General features: G+C 38.8%; 2 protein-coding genes across 8 annotated transcripts in view; one reads left to right on the top strand and one right to left on the bottom strand.

Moving 5' to 3' along the window:
* Positions 1-4958, top strand: part of LOC121929302 (retinol dehydrogenase 10-like) — a 16743-nt gene extending 11785 nt beyond the window's left edge. Inside the window, exons 3-5 of the mRNA XM_042464713.1 lie at positions 1487-1632; positions 2959-3090; positions 4808-4958. Of these exons, the coding sequence (XP_042320647.1) occupies positions 1487-1632; positions 2959-3090; positions 4808-4895 (366 nt within the window). The 3' untranslated portion in view covers positions 4896-4958. The remainder of the gene's footprint in view (positions 1-1486; positions 1633-2958; positions 3091-4807) is intronic.
* A 3887-nt stretch (positions 4959-8845) lies between these two features.
* STAU1 (staufen double-stranded RNA binding protein 1) overlaps positions 8846-21793 on the bottom strand; it is a 53839-nt gene continuing 40891 nt past the window's right edge. For 5 of the 7 annotated variants that reach the window (XM_042462455.1, XM_042462458.1, XM_042462453.1 and 2 more), the window contains 8 exons: positions 21406-21636; positions 20901-21044; positions 18483-18629; positions 17371-17443; positions 15013-15329; positions 12979-13101; positions 11910-11995; positions 8846-9866 (listed from right to left, as the gene is read on the bottom strand). In XM_042462455.1, coding sequence (XP_042318389.1) covers positions 9779-9866; positions 11910-11995; positions 12979-13101; positions 15013-15329; positions 17371-17443; positions 18483-18629; positions 20901-21044; positions 21406-21636 — 1209 coding nt within the window. In that variant the 3' untranslated portion in view covers positions 8846-9778. The remainder of the gene's footprint in view (positions 9867-11909; positions 11996-12978; positions 13102-15012; positions 15330-17370; positions 17444-18482; positions 18630-20900; positions 21045-21405; positions 21637-21793) is intronic. The other 2 variants (XM_042462457.1, XM_042462459.1) reach the window with 1 other exon arrangement.

Raw genomic sequence — 21793 nt, forward strand, 5'->3', positions numbered from 1 at the left:
CTATCTATCTATCTATCTATCTATCTATCTATCTATCTATCTATCTATCTATCTATCTATCTATCTGTTGCAAAAAAACATGCACATTTTTTGCTAAAAATAATTTTAAAAAATAAAACCCAAAGGGGAAAGTTGTCTGCCAAAGAGCAGAGGCTTCCCTTGCTATAGCCCCCTGACCTGCCCTGAATTGACCCTTGTTCCTTCTATCTATCTATCTATCTGTTGCAAAAAACATGCACATTTTTTGCCAAAAATAATTAAAAAAAAAAAAAACCAAAGGGAAATGGTCCCAGCTGGAGAGGAGAGGCTTGGCTTGCTCTGGCCCCCTGCCCTGCCCTGAATTGACCCTTGTTCCTTCTATCTATCTATCTATCTATCTATCTATCTATCTATCTATCTATCTATCTATCTATCTGTTGCAAAAAACATGCACATTTTTTGCCAAAAATAATTAAAAAAATAAAATAAAAACCAAAGGGAAAAGGTCCCAGCTGGAGAGGAGAGGCTTGGCTTGCTCTGTCCCCCTGACCTGCCCTGAATTGACCCTGTCAGTCACCCCCTTTTTGCCTCCTGTCTCCCTTTGCATCCAGATCCCCCTTTTTCCTTCAGCTCTTTCCTCCTCCCCCTCCCCTCCAATGAGGGGAGGGAATGCTCTGACCTCTGCTCGCCCTCTGACCTTAATCCCTGCCCGAATTTGCCCCGATCATGATCGAGGGCAAGTTCATATTTCGCGGAACCTGGGGCTTTTCAGAAAAGACGGATTTTAGCCCGATTCCCAATAACCCGCGGTAATGGGCATTTCCTTGTTCAAGCCTCAACATGGATTGTGACAGAATCGGGCCCAATATGAACTTCACGTGGAAGAATCGATTTCAAAACCGGGGTAAAAGGTAATGTGAATGGCCCCTTAGTCAAGTTGAATAGAATGCAGAAGTAGGGAACAGATTGGTTCTGATTTGACAAGAACAGCCCAAGTTATTCTTCTGTCGCTTTTTCAGATGCTTTAAAAATGTCCCAGTTTTTTCTTTTTTCTTCCCATTTCCCTCTTTGGCCTTGGCTTACTGAGATAAAAATACAAAAATTGCACTCAGTTAACTCAGCAAGTTGGGGAAGAGGAGAGGGAAGGATCTTCCCCTCAGCAGGCTCAGGCAAAAGCAAGCTGTTAGAACCTTTCTAACTTGTGTGTTATTCCTCATTGATAACTTTTCCCTTCTTGCTTGGCACCACGTGTCCCTGTTTTCATGTGTACAAAACTGGAGAATATAATGTGGTAGAGAAAGTTCAGTGATAGAAAACCATCCTCCATGTTGTTTGAAGAACCTCCATTTGGCTCTTAAAAGTGATGTGGCAGCTTTTAGGAAAGAGCAGCCTGATAATGTTTGGGTTTGGTACACTGAGTTGATCGATGAACTTAAGACATTTGGAGCCCATGTGTTCTGCAGGTCATGTCAGGAATATGGTAAAGCTCTTCATTTCCCCCCCTCAGGTCTACTGTGCAAGCAAGTTTGCCGTGGTGGGATTCCATGAAGCTCTCAGCCATGAACTGAAAGCCAAAAGAATTGACAGTGTGAAGACTACTCTAGTGTGTCCTTACTTCATTGACACAGGCATGTTTCATTGCTGCGGAATCAGGTAACATCTCTAACGCTCTCTAGTCCCAGTCACTAGCTTCATCCTGTAGACATCAGAATTGGGAGGAAAATGGGAGTATCCCTGTATACCCTGAAAAATGTACAAGTCGACTTGGGCATGGGGCCAGGAGGCAACAAAGGCACGAAGAACCAACAAGGAGACAATCTTGTTCTGTCCCTTTCACAATATAAACTCCTGCAGCAGGAGAGAGTAGAATAAAAGAGAATGGACAAATGTCTGACTTACTTAATTCAATTATACCAATTGATTACTGATCCCTCCTCCTTTAAATTGCTTAAGACTCCAAGGAAGAAGTGCCCTTCACATGATTTATAGCTGTGCTTGACTAGCTATAAACTTAAACTGACCTTGTACAGAACTGATTTTGTACAGAACAGACTCATCAGAGGAACCTATAGACTCCTTTATAATAACTCTGCTTTGCTTCAGCAGTTTATATATTTCTGCAGTTAATCCCATTTCTGTCTATACATAATTGCTGCAAAATGAGAAATTGGAACATTGTGAATTACAACCATGATTTCATTAAAGACGGAAAAAATCAGAAAGGTGATGACTTCTCTAGATAATGCTTCACAGATTCCTCTCTCACTCCAACAAACACGAAGGTAACACTGTCACCCCATTCCAGAAAGAAAGAAGCAAGTCAGACTATTGCTTGGAAAGTTACTTTTTAAAGTAATTAGTTACAATTCACATACCCCCTGAAATAGCTAGTTAATATTATAAGTACAATATTTTAAAAGCAATTATTTACTTTCTCATTATTGAAAAAAAAATACAGTTGTTTAAAAGCATTCACTGCCAACTACAGGTTGCTGGGCTGTGGTACAAAACAGACCTAAGTAGTGAGACTGCACACAGTAGTAATTATAAAATAGTAATTATAAAAATAGTTAAAACAGTCACACTCCAACAGCAGTGATTATCATGCTATAATTGTAATGTAACTTAGATGTGCCTTAGCTACTGCAAAAAGAAACCAGTTCAAAGTATTACGTTATTTATAACCAATTCCTTCCTAGCTATGGTCTATCTAGTCTAGCAAGGTTGTCCCTAACTAGGACTGCATTTGGTGTTTCTGCAAGCAAAACATGTGCACTGCCACCATATTGTGAATTATGCTCACATAGTTTAATTAACATGTCTGAGGTAGCTAATGCAAAATCCTAAAGAATTCCTATTTTGCCTTTCTTAAAAGCACATCTGCAACTCTTATGGTGTAAAGAAAGCCTTTAATATGTGTGCATATGCAGGAAGGAAGCATATTAATTCTTTTTCTTCAGTAGATATTTTTTCTTCTAGGAGAGAACTAAAAGCCCTCCTTCCTCCCATAAAACCAGACCATTTTGTTAAAGCAGCCATGCAAGGCATACTTCGTAATCAACATATGATCTGCGTTCCCAGAGTGATGTATTTTGGAGCCATTTCAAAAAAGTGAGTGACTATTCTGGAAATACCAGACATGTTAACTTCTGTTCATGTGACAATATCTCTTCAGGGTGAATTTTGGAGCAACTATATACTTGTTGTATAAATAAATAGATAGTTGCTCCAAAACTCAAGCTTAATGGGAAAAACAAACTAGGCCACAGCACAGGACCCTTCTCTTCCCTACCCACCCAGCTTGAAAGACTGGAGATCTGCAAGACACACAGTGAACACTGTTTGAGACAATTGGCATTTTCTTTGTGAATTAAAAAGCTAGAATTTGGAGCACATTAATTGCAGGACCACAATAGTTCAGTCCTGTTAGGCAACCAGAAATCATAGTGATGAATCAGGAGGGAAAGGAGGGTAGACACCCATAACTATTTTGTCACTACACACATTATCAGACATGCCCCCTCTTGAAGTGATAGGTGGAGAAAAGGGATGGAACAAACAGCATCAAATTTACTCATTTTATTTTCCAATTATTGGCTTTTCTTGTAGCTAAAAATATGGTTGATGTGGCTAAAAATATGGTTGCATAGTTTGCAAAGTCTCGAGTATGAACAACTCTGGAGAACAGCAGTGGGAAACATCTGGGCACCTAGATGCTGTCGAACTGCAACTTCTAGCATTCATTACCACTGACTATGCTGCTGGGACTTGGAGAACAACATAGGGCCACACAGGTTGCACTGCTGCTGTGGAGTATGACAAAATCCTCATCTGGAGTTCTTCCACACTACATGATTATAGTGGTATGACCGGGATGGTTCCACTCTATGGAAGTCTAGGAAGGGACATTTAGAATTCTTAGCCAGATTGCTCTAGTGCTTCACCAAACTACAGATCTCAGGATTCCATAGGATTAAGCCATGGCAGTTAAAGTGGAATCATAGTGCTATCATTGTGTAGTTTTAACTTTCCCTGATTTTCCCCTTAGCCTAGCGTTTTTGTGTTCTCAACTATCAGATGCTGAGATTGGAACAAAGTCATGTATCACCAGTTACAAGTTTCATATTTTGAGAACGAGAAGGGGATATACACATGGAGTGCTCTTACACATCTGGAGGGATTCTGGTTGATCTGGATCTGACCCCTTGTGGGGAAGAACTGTATCATCTCAATGGACCTCACCACAGCTGAAGCTCTTTTCTAACCAGATATATGGCCTATGTTAGCTCCATAGATGAGGTTTGTGCAAACCATCCATGCTGTTGTTGTTTTTGGAAACTAAAGAAGGATCACTGCTCATACCACGTAGACACATTCCTGTTTTGCAGGCTGCTATATGGTTTTTAAAACCTCACAAAACAGGTACCAAATCCCCTCCTCAGAGCAATTCAACACAGGATGCCCTTGCAGTTTTAGACCTGACAGAATATAGCTGTTAACTATATATGAAAACACTAGTGTGTATTTTCTATAGCTCAATTCCTCTCCTCTCTTGCAGTGGGCTGCAGGATAGCCTTCCTTGGTAATTAGGTCTAGTTAGCCATATTTCTATAACAGCCTACAATGCTAGCAGTAATGCAGCAGCAATGTGAAGCAACATGATATCACCCAACAGAGGGGAGATGTATAATGAGGAAGAATGGAAGCAGGGTAATTTCTACTAATTCATAACTCCTTTTTGACTATACCTGATTTTACAGATAAATAGTTGTGCCTCTTTGTTTTGTATTTTTAAAAGATGTCATTTCCCCTTCTCCCCCTTCTTTAGCCTCCTTCCTTGGGATGTTCAAGTTCTCATTCAAAAATTCCTGGGACTAGACAGATGCATTCCTCAAAAAGCAGCACAGAAGAAGTAAGAAGGATGTCCGCTTTTTCAAGACCATCTACAAGAAAAAGTTCTTGTTCTGTACCAGAGAAAAGACCCATTAGATATAGGCTGAATTAGATCATTCTGATTTTGAACAGGTGAGATGTACACACACAAGCCCTCTTTGAGAGCATTCTTGCCTTTGATTGTCAAACAAGATGACTGGCAATTCCTTTCAACATTTATTCTGTTGGATTAAACCAAACAGAATTTAGAGTGCTCTGCTATGACCCATCAAAATGACACTATAGATGGAAATATTTTTAGACTCCATAAATTCCAGCTATTCTTGTTTGGGGGTGTTTAGTTTCAATGTCACATTACATGCAATGTTATATTCCAATTCTTCCAAGGAAACTGGCTTGATACATCTAATTTTCCTATTCTGTAACCCAGGGAAAGCATTATTTAGCTTTTTATCACTGCAGAGATGACATGAATGATACCTGCAGTGGGGGCAGCCTGTTAACAATGGATCAGATGTTTAATTATGGAGTATTGCATTAATTCCCTTGATAACGCTTCAGTATTGACTCTATGGCACTTCCTAAACTGCTCACTTTAATTGCCAGGATGGAAAGTAGAAATGTAGTCCACTATTTTAGGAAGTATTTCATTTGTATTACTTCTGGAAATGCTGCATTATATTGTTTTTATGATCCATTTTAAATCAACTTGAGCACATACTGAATGGAGGAGAAATTTAGAAATACATTAAATAACAAAGTAGCATTTGGTAGGGAATCATAGCTATTTCTAATACCAACCACACATCTTTCCTGCAGTTTTTGCAGTTTAAGCAGAACATATTCCCTGGAATATATAACATTGCCCAAGAAAGTAAGTAAAACTACTATGCACTTTCCATCTTGCTTATGTATGTGTTCATATGTACCATCTCACTTCATATCATCTCATGTACCAATGCAACTTCTTCAGAGAAACTTCACCAAGAATAACTCCATTAAGATAAAAGTAATCTCATTATGTAGGGAGTTGCCCTGAGACTGCAGACTTTGGCTTTAGTCAGAAGATCAAGGACCACTAGGAGGCAGTCGTCCAGGAACAATAATAAGGTAAAGGGAAGACCAACCTGGGCCCATACATTGGTCAGAGAATGTATGTGAAATATCTTGCATTTTCCTTGCCAGGAAATTTTCCATCAAAAGAAACACATTTAATATTTTTCTAGACTTGAAATAGTGCCTTTAAGCTAAATTAAAAGAAATTACTGATACATCTGATTCCTGAAGTCTATGGGTTGCTTAAGTACCACCTCAGCAGGATTTATTTGTTTGAATTTGCAATCCAATCTCAAGATCAACTTTACAACTTCAGAAGATGTGTTGTAAAGAGGTTTTCTTTCAACATGTTCATTACGAAGGATTGTTTAAAAAGCTATTCTACACTTGCTGGTATTATTATTATTATTAACCTTTATTTATAAAGCGCTGTAAATTTACACAGCGCTGTACATACAATCTTTTTAATTGGACGGTTCCCTGCCCTCAGGCTTACAATCTAAAAAGACACGACACAAAAGGAGAAGGGAGTGGTGGTGGGGAAGGGGCTCAGGTTCAGCAGTTCTTCTCAACCTCCGAGGCCTGGATTAGGGGAGATGGCCTGGAGGGAGGGCTTGGTATGACAAAGAATAGAAAATGCTGCAACCCAACCTCAAATCTCAGCACAGCACCATCAGTATATCCCCCTCACAAGGAGATCGCAACTTGGGATAACAAGTGTCTTTCATGAAACTCTTTCTGAAACTTAAGAGTTCACAAGATATAACTTTTGTGACTACAGAAAAAGGTCCTGAAACAGATTGTTAAGCCAGATATCATGACCTAGGACATAAGTACCCCAACTGGTTTTTTTGTGTCCCCCCCCCCCTTTACTAGGGAATAGTAGACAAACATGTGCGCATCAGTAAGTGCAGTGACAATGGTAGCCAGGAGACTGGCAGAAATCATAAGTCCAAGCAAACATACCTTCTGCAAATATGAGAGGGAGGGAGATTTGTGGCAACTCAATATTTTTTTGTGTATAGAAAGTATTTAAAAATAAAAACACCATTGTGGCAACTAGGTAACTAGCAGAATACAAATAATGTAGTTACTTTTACTAAATGGAAAAATGCTTCATTGCAACCCACTTAACTCATTTCCATGAGAAAACCCAATCTATTGTTGCTGCTGTCTCTACTGATTTCAATAGATTCATTTTAGTTGTTTCCATCAACTAAACACAATTAAAATTGTTGTGGTATTATACACCCAGATGGCTCCTGCTGTTCTTATAATGGAGTGAAAAGGCTAAAGCTTTATTCAGTGTATAAAATTCCTTGGAACTTAGAATAGAAGGAACCATCACACTTTCCTTTGTGTGTACAATTGAGACTTTCAACAAAAGCGAGATACCTCGGACTATGAAAATGAATCATAGGTGGGGAACATATGGCTATCCAAAATGGACTCTTGTGATCAGATCCAGCCAGCAGGGCTGAGGAATGATAAAAGTTGTGGCCCAGAAACACTTGGAGGGTCAAATTTGCTATCCATCTTCTAAAGTTCCTAGGATAAGATCATGCTGAGTAGAAGAAAGTGGATATCATGACAAGAAAGAAAAGCAGCCACCCTCAGAATCTAGCTCCTCTGCCATGCCACAAAAGATTGTCTAAGTCAGCCTTCCCAAATGCCTAGCTCAGAGGGATAGTCTTCTTCCTGGGAGTAATAGGCTGCTCTCTAAGCTAGCAACTGCTCATGTAGTGGGCCAAAGGAACAGTGGTACATGTACAGGAAGAAGAAGTTCCCCATTTGTATCAGTACAAGAGCAGATTAATTCACCAATGCCTTGCAAGTTCTGCAGTCAATGCTTTGTGAGGGCATAAAATTGGGCACAACTATGTTAGAATACTGATTAAAAGAATGGAAGACCATACGCAAATATTATTTCTCATTCTGTCCAAGTGTGTTAATATGTGAACAGCCCTGACATATGGCGGAGTAGGGCAACTGCAGCAAATCCATGGGCCAGTTTTCTGCCCCTGGAACCCTCTGGGGCTACATGGACTGTCAAAACGTCACTTTGCAAATAAATAAATAAATATTCAGCTTTGAAACATTTGTGTGTGTGTTTTTTTTAATAATGTTAAAACAGTGCAGGGAGGCTTGCAACCTATTTAAAAAGTGGTTGCCATTCTTCAAGGATTGTAGACAATGTAATCCACCATTTTTGAAAGACCAGAAAAAGGGTAGAACAAGGAATTCTGAGGCTTGAGGGCTACAAAACAGTGCTAAGGACTGCTTGCAGCTCCAGGATCACACTTTGCCTTGTCTTATAGGATTGAGAGCCAGTGTGGTGTAGTGATTTGTGTTGGACTACCACAACGTTCAATTCCCTATTTGGCCACAAACTCAGGGAGTGACTTTAGGCAAGTCACACCTTTTCAGTCCCAGAAGCCCTGTGATAGGTTCGCCTTAGGGTTGCCTTGGCTTGATGGTATACAACAACAGGATTGTCACAACTAAGATAATTTATGTAAAAGCATGTGAACATTTAGTCAAATCAAAATATGATTTTGAAAATACAAAGTTTTCATGTGCAAGCAGTGTGCATCCCACCCCCCACCCCCCGCCAAAAAACCATTATTCTTGGAGGCTTCCGGGAGTAAAATTATGCTTAGAAACAAGGTGTGGGCTCAAGAAAATGCTTTTTTTTTCGGCTGCCGCTACATTGCCAGTAAACATCCTCTTGGCAGCAATTTTGGAAATAGCGTAGGACTACATATGGTCCATGAGCTGGGTGATGCCCACCACCACCGTGTATAGTTTGGTATTATAAACCATGATGTGTAGAAATAGCTTTCAATTTTTCTCGACATTAACACACATAAGTTATTTTTAGCAAATCTCACAGGGAACTGCCATTTAAGAAAACACATTTTTTTAGTATTTAATATTTATTGGACACTCACTATTTTACTTACATTCCATGGGGAGAGAAAAAATTCCAGCGTAAACAATGAACTGAAGCAGTACTTAACTTGCAAGGCTATCGTGCTTTAACTGGACCATATGCAAAAACTTTATTGCACACATCACTGTGTGCAATAAACACAACATCAAAAGCAACACAGTTTTATATATAAACAGGTAATTTTTTTCAGCCCTACATGGAGATGTAATTAAACAGTATAAAGCACTCAAGGAAAATCAATCTGCAGTTTTATATGCACTACATTGAGATCATATCCTGTACTGTATGGAGTTTGTGTGCCTTTATATACAGACACACACACACAATTTTTTTTAAAAAACAAAGATTAGCATCCATTTAAATTTCTTTTGCATTCAGGTTCCCCCTCCCTCCCCACCCCACAAAAATATTCTAGAAATCAAAGTGATCAAATAAAGTTTAAAATTCCTAAAATGTATAATTATTTGTCAACCGTTTGATAATCAGGCTAGGCTTGCCTTTCTCTCTGACCTTTTTTTAATCAAATGGTAGGCACACAATTTGTTTCCAGTGAATTTTTTTTCAATTTCATTAAAGACAAAAAAGACCAGAACACATACATGGATATGATCTTCCCAAGTTAGTTCATAGGTAAGTGTGTCAGACAACAAAGTTTCTAAACTGTGCTATAATTCTAGGTACAATTGAGAAACTTTTTTCAAATGAAAAATTTATAGTGTCATTCAAAACAATGCAATGAAACTAAAAATTTATCACTGTTTGAAAAGCAACGGTTATGATTTAGACACTACAGTGGTTCGTAACAACTGTAGCGCTCTAAAACAGTTAGGTTACATTAATTAGGAAGCATTTGATTTTCTCTGGTGCTTTCAAGGTTTGGGGTCCAGTCAAGCCTTTTTAGGCAGTGGTGTCCAGTGTTTGTCCCAAAGTGTTTGAGCTAGCCGGTTTGAGGAGAGGGTCACTTTCCATTTCTTGCTTCACGCATCTAGAAAAATAAATAAATAATGCTAATTACAGCATTAATCTGATTAATTACAGATTAATTAGACAGTTCAGTGCTTTCTGGCTATCTGAGATGAGGAGCCAACAAATATTTTCTTCCAATGCGTCAAGGAGCAATACGATTGACCTACAACTGTCTCTTTCTTTCCTGGAAATGAACCATGTCTTGCAGCCAATGGCTCAGGAACCAGGTGGTCCTGGGACCATCACTGTGAGTAGCCCTGTGACAATGTACAATTCTCCCAAATTCAAGAAGAATCATTCATTTAAAATAGCAATTGCCTGCTACTGTTATTTACTAATTTGCTTTAAGTGTGCTGCCAGCAAGGCAATTAAGTTACTTCTGGCAAAAGAAATTTGTTCTGCTAAAAAAAACCCCACAATAAAACACAATTTCCTGAGAATGGGATGCTTTAAAACAATTTTCTGTTTTTGATAACACATTTAAAATTGACATATGAATGACAGACTGGTTTGTTGTAAAGCTAAAATAAGACAGTGCAGTAAAGTAGAACTCTGGGCATAAATGCACTCTCCCACTAATACTAAGGCAAGAAGGCTTGATCTTTATGATGTTGTTAACTGCTCTTGAGCTGACCTTGACTCATGGAGACCCTATGGATGAGACATCTCCAAGTCTCTTTGTTCTCTACTGCTCTGCTTAGGTCCTGTAAACTCAGGCCTGTGACTTCCCTGATTGAGTCTATCCACCTGGCATGCAGTCTTCCTCTCTTTCTGCTACCCTCTATCTTCCCTAGCATTATTGTCTTTTCTAATGAATCATGTCCTGTTATGATGTGGACAAAACACAGCAGCCTCAGTTTTGCCATCTTGCTTCCAGGGAGATTTCAGGCTTGATCTGTTCTAGGACCCATTTCTTTGTCTTTTTGGCTGTCCATGGTACCCTCAGCACTATTCTCCAACACCACATCTCAAATGAGTTGATCTCCTTATCCACTTTCCTCACTGTCCAGCTCCCACATCTGTACAAGGTTATGGGGAATTCAATGGTTTAGATTATTTTAACTTTAGTGCTTAGTTATATATCTTTACGCTTTAGAGTCTTTTCTTTTGGAGCTGCCCCTCCCATTCCTAATCTTCTTATTTCTTGACGGTCATCTCCATTCTCAGCAATGTTTGGTCCAAGATATGGGAACTCTAACTACTTTGATTTCCTCATTGTCTAGGTTGAACATATGTACTGTAGTTTCCTTTGTGGTCATTATTTTTGTTTTCTTGATGTTCAGCCTGCCTTTGCACTTTCTTCTTTTACCTTTCTTAGTAATTGTTCCAAGTCTGTGATATTTTCTGCTCATAGTATTGTGTCATCCACATAGCTTAGATTGTTGATATTCTTTTCTTCTATCTTCACTCCTCCTTCTTCCAAGTCTAGACCTCCTCTTCATATTTTCTACATACAAGCTGAACAAATAAGGTAATAGAACACATACTTGTGTGACCCCTTTGCCAACTGGAAACCATTCTGTTTCTCCATATTCTGTACTAACAGCTGCCTCTTGTTCTAAGTACAAATTTTTCGTCAGGATTATCAGAGGTGTTGGCATTTCCATGTCTTTAAGAGCCATCCATAGGTTTTTGTGATCTATAGTCAAATGCTTTGCTGTTGTCTATAAAGCATATGTTGACTTTTTCTTCTGGAACTCCTTGGTATGCTCTATTAGCCCTAGTGCCTCTTCCTTTTCTGAACCCCACTTGCACCTCTGGGATTTTTCCCTCCATGTATGATTGCAGTCCATGTTGCAGATTTTGGAGCATAATTTTGTTTGCTATGGTCCTGTAGTTGTTGAAGTCTTCTGTGTCTCCTATTTTGTGGATGTACATTGATCATTTCCAGTCTGTTGGCCACAATTTTGATTTTATAGCTCTGTGTAAATAAAGACACATACTAAAAGCAAATGACATTTTTGTGAAACTGTCTTATGATTGTTATTAAGTTCGGTATCCTATAAAAATTTCTTATTTAAAGGAAGAGGGAATCTAAGAAAGATCAATCATTTTCACTCACACAGACATTGGTCCATTTCCTGTTCTTGGCATCTCTGTACTTTGTTGGTCCAACTCGGACAGCAATTTTAAGATGTTTAATGCAGCCTGGAAAAGGAAAAGCATTCTATTTAAATGCTGTATATAATCTAGACATATACTATTGCATGACTGAAATCATATTAGGCAATGTAAATAAGAAGCCACAAAAATGTTAATTAAAAGGAATTTAAAGGTTTTTAAAAGATCAGCACAATGCAGCCTGCTCTTGCTTACATCAAACAGATTTTTCTAGTGCTTCTGACATCATATACACAATTCACATACACGCATATCATAACTGTGTAAAGGAGGACTTGGTCCAGGATGAACCTTCTATATGTTGTACCCCAAAATTCAAGCTTTGAAAATGCTGACCTGCAATTCCTTGTGGCACCTAAATAATCACGCTTTTTCTCAGGGACAAAAAAAAAAAAGATCAGATGCCTTTTGAAAGCCTCCAGGAACGGTGATTTACATTTTAAATCTGTCATAGGCACATATATAAATTCAATGTTTTTTCAAAACCAGTAATGGACTTCTATGTATTTCTTTGTAAAGAAATTTATCTGCCATTTTTGGATGTCTGTAGAACACCAAGAAGGGTTGCCTATCTCTACTTTAAACCTTAATAGCAAGTCTGTTTCAAGACTTCAGTCATTAAAACCTTCACAAAACTATACAGGTTTCTGTTTTTTTAAGATGTGACGGCATAAGGTTTTTGAGCTGCAAATCTATGGTAAATCCCAAGTTTAAGTCCTAGATGGCTCACTGAAGATGTGTCATATTGACAGGAAGGTTTATGGGCTCTCTTAAGAACAAGAGGTTAAACATTTCACAAATGGCATTTGTGAATTACCCAATGTCTTTTATGAAATGTAGTTTCTTCTGCACTAAAAAAGAAAAAAAAAACAGGAGATATACGGTAATACCGACTCTCCGCCCCCTCCATTCTGAATGTATAAGCTGTCATGTATCAGGAAGAGTTATGCTAGCGACTAAGGTAACAAATATCTACAAATCAGCTCAGGAGATACTTGCAGTTCCATTACCATATCGTGGCAAGATTCAACATCTTTTCCAATTCCATGGCTGATCAGGGGTGGCTGAGAGGAACAATTTATAAGAGACACAAATTCATTCTTGTTGTTTTTGGGAAAATCTTTGTATTCAACCTGAGGGGAAAAAAAAGGTTTAATTATTTCAAAACAAGAGTCTCCACTCCACTCATCCTAAGTGCTCCAACCCTCTGGTAAGCAGGATGCCCAAAAGCTCAGTATCCTTCACCAGAACTCTCATTAGCACTGCAATTTAGAAAAGGTAACAGCAGCAGAGAAGACTCCAATTTTTTCCTGTCTGTGAATTCAGAACAAATGAAAATTGTAATCTCTCTCAAGCCTTTCCACAAGTGACAGAAGACTAAGGGTTGGTTAGTATGTCTAGAAATAATAGCTGGACCAAATTTAGGTTAACCTTTGTGGATCTGTCATTTCTAAATGTATACATGTTTCTGAATCACAATAAATATATGCAAGATCAGAATAAACAAAGAAACAAAAACCCCAAACCACTGTCCAAACATCTTGCAACAAAGAGTTGAACAGTGGCCACATTTATGCTGAGATGTCGCAGACCACACTGACTATCCTATTTCCTATTTGGAATCTGTAAATCACGTCCTCTTCAAGATTACTCTCAAGATTAATTTAAACAGCTTTTCTTTCCCCTCAGGATTCTTTTCTGATTCATTATGCTCTTCTCCCCAAGTTGACAGTGCATGGTATTCCCATTATTAGTTTGATAAACACAACCTTCTCCTTCACTTGTCTGTGTCACTAAGACTATAAACTGGTCAGGATGATAAAATCCCTATATTCTGCACAAAGCTGAGTATAAAGCTGAAACTAACACCAAACAGTTTTAAAATCATAAGAGCTCAAAGCAGTTCACAAAGTGAGGCAATGAGCAGAACTGAAGCAGAAACTTTTAATAGAGGGGTTTAACACTTTAAATACATCTGCTGCAGGATATAGTCCAGTGATGGTGAACCTTTTACAGACCGAGTGCCCAAACTGCAACCTAGAACCCACTTATTTCTTGCAATGTGCCACATCCCTCTGGCTTTCTAGTAAAAAACTCTGACAAACTCTGTGCTAGGGCGACAGCATGTGTGCCCATAGAGAGGGCTCTGAGTGCCACCTCTGGCACGCGTGCCATAGGTTCGCCATCACTGATATAGTCAATGCATGCCATTGTTTTCATGTGGTAAAGGAAAAAACTGGCACTAAATGTAGAAACACAGACATAATAAATCACATTACAGAAACTGTTTCATTGATTTATATCTTGTTTGGCAATCACCTACACCTATATCAGCCTGCCCACATGCTCCCATCAAGCTGTCACATCATGTTCTGTATTCCCTCTGCATCAAAGGTATGGTAGATGTGTGCTAGAAACAGTGACTCTGCAAGTGGAATGCTTAAATTAGGAGATCTCTTGCAGTTACACTTCTTGCTTTTTAGTGAAAAGGGTGTATAAATTAGAGATTTTAGTCTATCTGGCTTCTATTGTTACCGTTGGTGACGTGGGACAACTGTTTAATAAAGCCTCAAGCCACCACAACATATCCTACATGTTTTGCTATTTTGTCATATATATTTCTCTTTTCATTCTCAAAAGACTGCTACATTTTTGAGAATGAAAAGATATGTAAAACAAATGCCAAATCCACATATCTCACCAACAAAAGGAGAAATTCAAATGCACTTTATGTGCACAAGCTTTCTTGAAAGTAGCTTATTAGAGGTATTGAAAATGATATCAAATTGAAGGGAGGTTGTCTAGCTGTATTACGAATTAATAGGTGGATAATGCATCAAAAATGTAGCACAGGTTCAAAGCCATGTATACTGAAAGCTTATTCTAGTTGGGAAGCTTTCCATCTTAAGGGAAGACTGATGTGAATAAATCTCATCCCTTTTCCAGTAGTGAAATCCCTATGGCTTTGTGCAATAAGGTCTTCATCCAGCAGGCCAAAACCCATGAAGAGAGGCACTCAAGTATTCTGCTTTTAAACAGTTTACCTGGATTCCCTGAACACCAGAAAGGTAGTTCAACTGTTCAGAGGGCCTAGTGAAAGGTCCATGGGGTACATGGCCTGAGGAGCTGTTTTTTAAAATCGTCTCAGCGGTAGGAGAAGTGCCACCATATAATAGCTCTCTTGCAATCATAGCCGTCACTGTAGCCTTGGCAGGATTGGGGGCTGCCCTACTGAACTCTTTGGTGTGGTGTCCTTGATTGACTCCAACAGCCTGTGCAACCTCAGGGACCATGGGAAGAATGCCAGCAGGAAGCTGCTGATGGCTGAGATAAGGCATCCTGAACTCGTCTTCTTTATTACCTAATAAAGAGACAGAATAAGCAAGTAAAGTGTCATTAACTGACAAGGATCTGTTACAAGCAAAGTGGTAGATTATTGAGCAGTACATCTAAAATCACTTTTGAAACCCAATTCCTATTCTGGCCTTCTGCAAAACAGTATGCTTTCTGGGACTATTGTGTTTTTATTTTGAAAATGATTTCACAGCAAATAATGAACTTTTTGATATACACTGATAGTCTGGAAAGTCTTCCAGGTGAGTTGACTAGAGTATCAGTGTGGCCAATACAGTATGATCCTCATATCCAAGGGACTGGTATCTGTGTTTTCACTTTCCCACATTCGAAAAAATATGTTCTCTCTAAGCATCTTCTAGGTCCTCCAGCTTGAATCTATGGTATTTTTCTTGCAGCAGTTGACTCTAAGAATGTCTAGGTCCTCCATATGATTCTATAGTCAGCTTCCTCTGGAAGTCATTATTAATTTCAACAGGTTTTGTGTTTTTATTATAGGTCCAGGAACGTATCCCCCATGAATACATGGGTTGTACTATACTCAAACCACACTTCCTAAAGTTTTCGTTACACCGACTGATGCAGTAACTAAGGATGGCATCTCTCCTCTAGATGCCTGCTTGGCGTCGGTAATGGGCCGGATGAGGGAGAACAAACTCTGTGTGAATCCAGGGAAAACAGAAGTACTGGCGATAGGTTCCCCGGTTCCAGGTGGTGAGATTTGTCATCCTGTCCTGAACGGGGTCACGCTCCCCTTGAAGGACTCGGTGCGCAACTTGGGAGTACTCCTTGATTCGTCGCTCCAGTTAACATCTCAGCTGGATGCGACGGTCAAGAGTGCTTGTTATCAGGTTCGGCTGATACGCCAGCTGCGCCCCTACCTGGATCGTAGGAACCTTGAAACTGTTGTACATGCTTTGGTAACCTCTCGGTTGGATTTCTGCAATGCGCTCTACATGGGGCAACCCTTGTACCAAACCTGGAAGCTACAATTGGTGCAGAATATGGCAGCCAGAATGGTCGCTGGTAGTTCCAGGACCAACCATATAACACCTGTTTTAAAAGATCTTCACTGGCTGCCTGTTCGCTTCCGAGCTCAATACAAGGTGTTGGTTTTGACCTATAAAGCCCTAAATGGCTTGGGCCCAGGGTACTTGGAGGACCACCTCTCCCCATATAATCCGCCCCGCACACTCAAAACATCTGGGACAAATCTGTTAGAGGTCCCTAAATCTCATCTGGCGAGGACCTCACAGAGGGCTTTTACTATCGTTGCCCCCCTCATTGTGGAATAAACTTCCCATAGAGCTCCGCTCCTCTGCATCACTAGTTTCTTTTAAGAAACAATTAAAAACATACTTATTTCAGCTGGCCTTTCAACTTTAGCTAACAGTGCTTTTTTCTCTGCCCCTTGTTTTTCTGTTTTTTCTTGACCCCAGATTACTGTAAATATTGTCGCTTATTCTGCCCCTGATGAATGTGATTTGTATAAGATTCCTGTTCATATCCCCTTGTAATGTTGTTTTAAATTTTTTATATTGTGATGTTTTTAATCGTATTTTATTATCTTTCATTTTTTGTAAGCCGCCTTGATCATACCTTGTGGAAAGGCGGGGTAAAAATAAAAACTATTATTATTATTATTATTATTATTATTAATATTAATATTTAGCTATAAAAATGTTACTTTTCATCTCATGTAGAAGATCCTAGTAATTACCACCTCTTTGCCTCTGATGAAGATTGCTGGGTGGTGGTGTGGTACAGTTATGACAACAATTTTGTTTAATAAATATAATTCTTGTTCTGTCATAGATATAATTCTGATTTTCTGAATGTTTATGTGCCTACAGCTAATAAGAAATATATATCACATTTTGAAAATGGTAAAATAAGAGGGCTGGATCTTCCAATAGTACACAGAGGGTTAGGGGACTTTGCTAAACCCAGCTATTTAAAATTATCTGTCTTTCTTGGTGGCCCATGAAAAGCAATCAAGTCACCCTGATTCAGGTACCATTCTTGAAATGAATAAAATGGTTACTTACTACTAGATATTTCTTCAGAACCAGGTTCAAAAAATGTTACTTTTCTTCCATCACCTGGCTTTTTTACTGGTGTCTAGAATAAAAAAAATAATAGAACTGTTATTCAATTAAACCAAAAATGTAAAGTGGGTAATAAATTTAAGATCCAAAATTAAAAATATTATGTCACTGTAGTATTACTCTTGCCACCAATATCAGCAATAAACACTTAATAATCCAAGTCTGTACTGTAAGAGAACAGATCAGATCAGTCTTGACTACCTGCCCACAAAATATTAAACCATTAACTTTGTCAAGGCAGGTATCTGGCAACACAACTTAGCAGCTAATGAATTATGATTCAACTTTCAAATATGAAACAACTTTGTAAGTGGTTAACTTTCATGATAACTGAAGACAAAGATCCCAGCATGAGGAGGATGAGGTCAAGATAACCAGTGTTGATTATGCCAATTTTCCAAGCTTCTATGATTCCAAGAAGACACTGAAAACCAACAGTGGGCCAAAACATGATTTTAAAGTCTGACTGATTTTCCCCACAAAAATGTACACGTGCGTTGTGTGCCTTCATGTCACTTCCGACATATGGCAACCCTAAGGTGAACCTATCATGAGGTTTTCTTAGTAATGTTTGTTCAGAGGAGGTTTGCCATTGCCTTCCTGTGAGGCAGAGAACATGTGATGTGCCAAAGGTCAACCAGTGGGTTTCACGGCTGAGGGGGAATCAAACCCTGGTCTCCAGAGTTTCCAAAACATACAGGCATATGGTGTTAAATTGTTTTAATTTGTGAAAATGTTGAGTGGATTTTCAGTCTGTTTAAGTGCTGTTTTATGTTTCAAGTTCTGAATTGCTGAAAACTGTTTAAATTAATTTCACTTGTAGGACACTCTGATGCCCCATGATACAGGACAGGAGACAAATATTTTAATAAATAAAATAAATAATGCATAGGTCACAATTTTAATCCACATGGACAGATGCATTAAGGCCAGGGCTGGCAACTGCAGCCCTCTAGGTTTTGATCAATTGTAGCCCACTGGCTTAGTTGGCTAGATGGAGGGCTGGACAATTTCCATTTCTGATTGGAGTCATAACCATAGAAGCTCTTTACCTTTTCTTCTGTCTTTAATGCTGGTTTTGGGGGTTGAGGTTGAGGGACTTTGAATCCTAAGAGCTCCAACATGTTTTCAGCTGCATTGCGCTTTGCCACCTTTTTGTTAGTTCCCATTCCTTCAGCTGTGTGCATGCCAACTTTTACCTAGAAGCAGAAAGGAACAGATTGTAATGACATCTATCCTCCTATTTAAAAAGGGCAAACCAAGCACGGATGAACATTAGCAGACTATCCATTCAAATATAGCTTGACAGGATATTGCAGTGAAGTAGAGATTATTGATTTCAATTCTTCTACAGTGCCTTAATGCTATTTAGTGCAAGCATTGCAGCAAAAAAGAACACACACAACTGTATTTCATAGCCACCCTCTGGAATTTTCTAAAAGTGCCCTAAATATTTTTTACATTTTTGAAGTCTCCAGGGTCCAAGTTGATTGCAATACATGTACTGTGTATTTTATGCACCAATAAGACCAAGATTTAAAATGAGGGGCCAAAGGATAGCTAACAAATCAATGACAATATTGCCCCATGAGGCTTCCCAAAGGTTCATTTTAATTTTAAAATAAATGTCTCATATCCTGAATCTATGAAGAATATAATAATCCAACCAGGGTAAGATCAAGTTTGTAGACAGTACCAGGAACACAAGGAAAAGGAAAGGAAGGAGACAAATATGAGCTAAAGAAGAAAATGAAGGGTGAGAAAGAATAAAGAAAAAAAAGCTAAAGGTGAGAAATGGAGAATACTTATTGCTTAACCTTCTATTTGTGAGAAATGAAAACAGAGACAGCAAATTCTGATTAGAGAAAAGGCAAATGGAATTATATTTTACTGTTCAACATATGGCTACTAACATAAAGACAGGGAAAGCATGGGATAAAGCTTTTAAAATAACTCTTTTGTTTATTCAACGTCCAACAAAGAGAAGCAGGATTACTTGTCTGTCTGTTTCATTTGTATCCAGCCTTTCTCCAGACATAGGACCAAAGGCAGTTTACAACATAGAATATAACAAAGTACAGCTAAAAATATGATACAAAAGATTTTCAAGCTATCCTAGCATAGTGCCATTGTTTTAAAGCAGCTTAAAGCATATTAAAACCTGGCAATAAGAAAAAATACAGCACACATCTCATTAAAAGGCTCTTGCACACAACCAGTTAATCAATAATGTGTGTTAAAACCAAAAGGCTTTACCTGCAAGTAGAAGGGGAACAGTGAGTAAACAGCCTAGCTTCCTGCAGAAAAGAATTCCACAAACTGGGAATCACTTTTGCTTAGAACCTCTGTTGTTCTGACATGATATTTCAACCAGGAAATACTCCTAGCACTCTTGAACCCATGTACAAATCTGAAGGAGCTTAGAGCTCCTAGTCCCTCAGGCTGCTTCATACCTGGGAAACTATAGCAAAGGCCTCTGCACAGACTACAGAGTGGCTTTAGAACTGGCTGTGGTACATGCTACTATGCAGAGCTAGTATGCATCTCTAGTCTCTTCTCATTCTCCTGTTTTAATAAGAGGTGTGGAGTATGAAACTAAACCTAAGCACTAATAGAGAGAAAGCAAGGAAGAATCCATGTGGTTATCAAATTTTTGTGCAGAAGTTAGAATGGGATTAAATCTCATTGAGTCCCAATTTTGGGATAAAGGTGGGATATAAATAAATCACGACAGTTCCACAGCCCCTTGATTAACAAAAACAGGACTGTCATATTCATGCACATTCTTGTAGTCTCCTGAGTACTATGATACACATTATACTGGACTGCCATTAAAAGAGTTATTGATCTGCCATGTAAAGGACATCTTTTTTTCTGGTTGTTGCCCATAGGTCAGTGATATCCAATCTCTGTAAAATTCACTCACATTTTTCTGAATTCAAATCACTATCTCTATTTTAAACCTTTGAATTCTTGAGTGTGAGATTTGAAGTAACAATCCCCCACCCCCAGTATTACAATGTGCCAGGTATCTTGCTTTTAATAAAAATACCATCACAGACAAGGTTAATCTCTTACAAACAGAAGTGGTGCTACTGGGTTGGTTTTCAATAGAGGCAGCTATGCAGTCAGATTACCTAGAGAAATTCACCATTCCACTCTTATTTTAATAGTGCCACTCCACTTATATTGTATACAGCAAGGGTGGTCAAAGTGTATCCTCCAGTGTTTGCTGGACTGCAACTTCTATCTGCCCTAGCTAGAGCAGTCAATGTTGAGGAATGCAGGGATTTGTAATTCAACAGCAGGAGGGCTGCACTTTGTCCAACTATTCTATTGGTCTGAGGACTTTGATTATTCGAGGCTAAAAACAGCCTATAAATTCAAATAATGAAAATGAAACGTGCATACACTATAAACTTAACACACCATACTACACATCTCAAAGAAAAGAGCTGAACTGCACAAACCTGCATGACAAACTCCCTACGTCTTGGAAGCCCACGTTCCGTGATTAGCATATACTCTGGCTCCTTTTCTTTTTTTGCCTGCTGTATTTGAGCAAGTCTGCTAATAGGATTCATGCCCTGGCCATATTCAGGACTCGTCTGTAGCTTAAATTAAAAAAAGCAAACGTTAGTAAACAGCTGTTAAACACAATTCCAATACAGTCATATTAAATACACTAGAGGTCTGTGTATTTTATAGAGGCTTGGTCTATTCAAAACTACAACACTAACTGGGCTCATCCAGTGTTACATCTGCACAAGGCAGAACATGCATACAAGACTTGAAAGCACAGGAAGTACAAACCTCTGCTGAAATAGCTACTGGTTTACAAGGGGGAAGCAGGTGGACCTTAAATTTAGGCAAAGAAAATGCTTCCTTTCTGCTGTATTTCTGATTCAAAGAGGTACAAACTAAGGGTATCCAACATGTCCTTGATTTCATCAGTGTATACTTTGCTTCCCTTACCTTGACTATTGATTTTGTTTTCTTTTTGATTCGTGGCTTCATTTTCTCAACCGTAGGAAGGGGAGGCAGTTTCTTCAATTCCTCTAGGACTGCTATCGCTGCATTCTTCTTTGAAATCTTCTTGCTCTTGCCTTCACCCTCACCCATAAACTCGCCCACAGATACTTTTGTTACAAAGCTCTTCATATGAGGGGGACCACTTTCCCGGGTCACCTGTTTCAGAGGGAAAAACTGAGTGAAAGCGTGATAAACACTTATTAAAAATGGTAGAGTATAATGGTTGTAGCAAACTTCATTCACATGAACTATATAGTAATGGGGTGAGGGTCAGGGACAAGGATAAATTAATCAGCATTGTTGATAAACCAGGGATTTTTCCCACTACTAA

This window comes from Sceloporus undulatus, chromosome 4 (genome assembly GCF_019175285.1).
Source record: "Sceloporus undulatus isolate JIND9_A2432 ecotype Alabama chromosome 4, SceUnd_v1.1, whole genome shotgun sequence".
Taxonomy (NCBI): Eukaryota; Metazoa; Chordata; class Lepidosauria; order Squamata; family Phrynosomatidae; genus Sceloporus; species Sceloporus undulatus.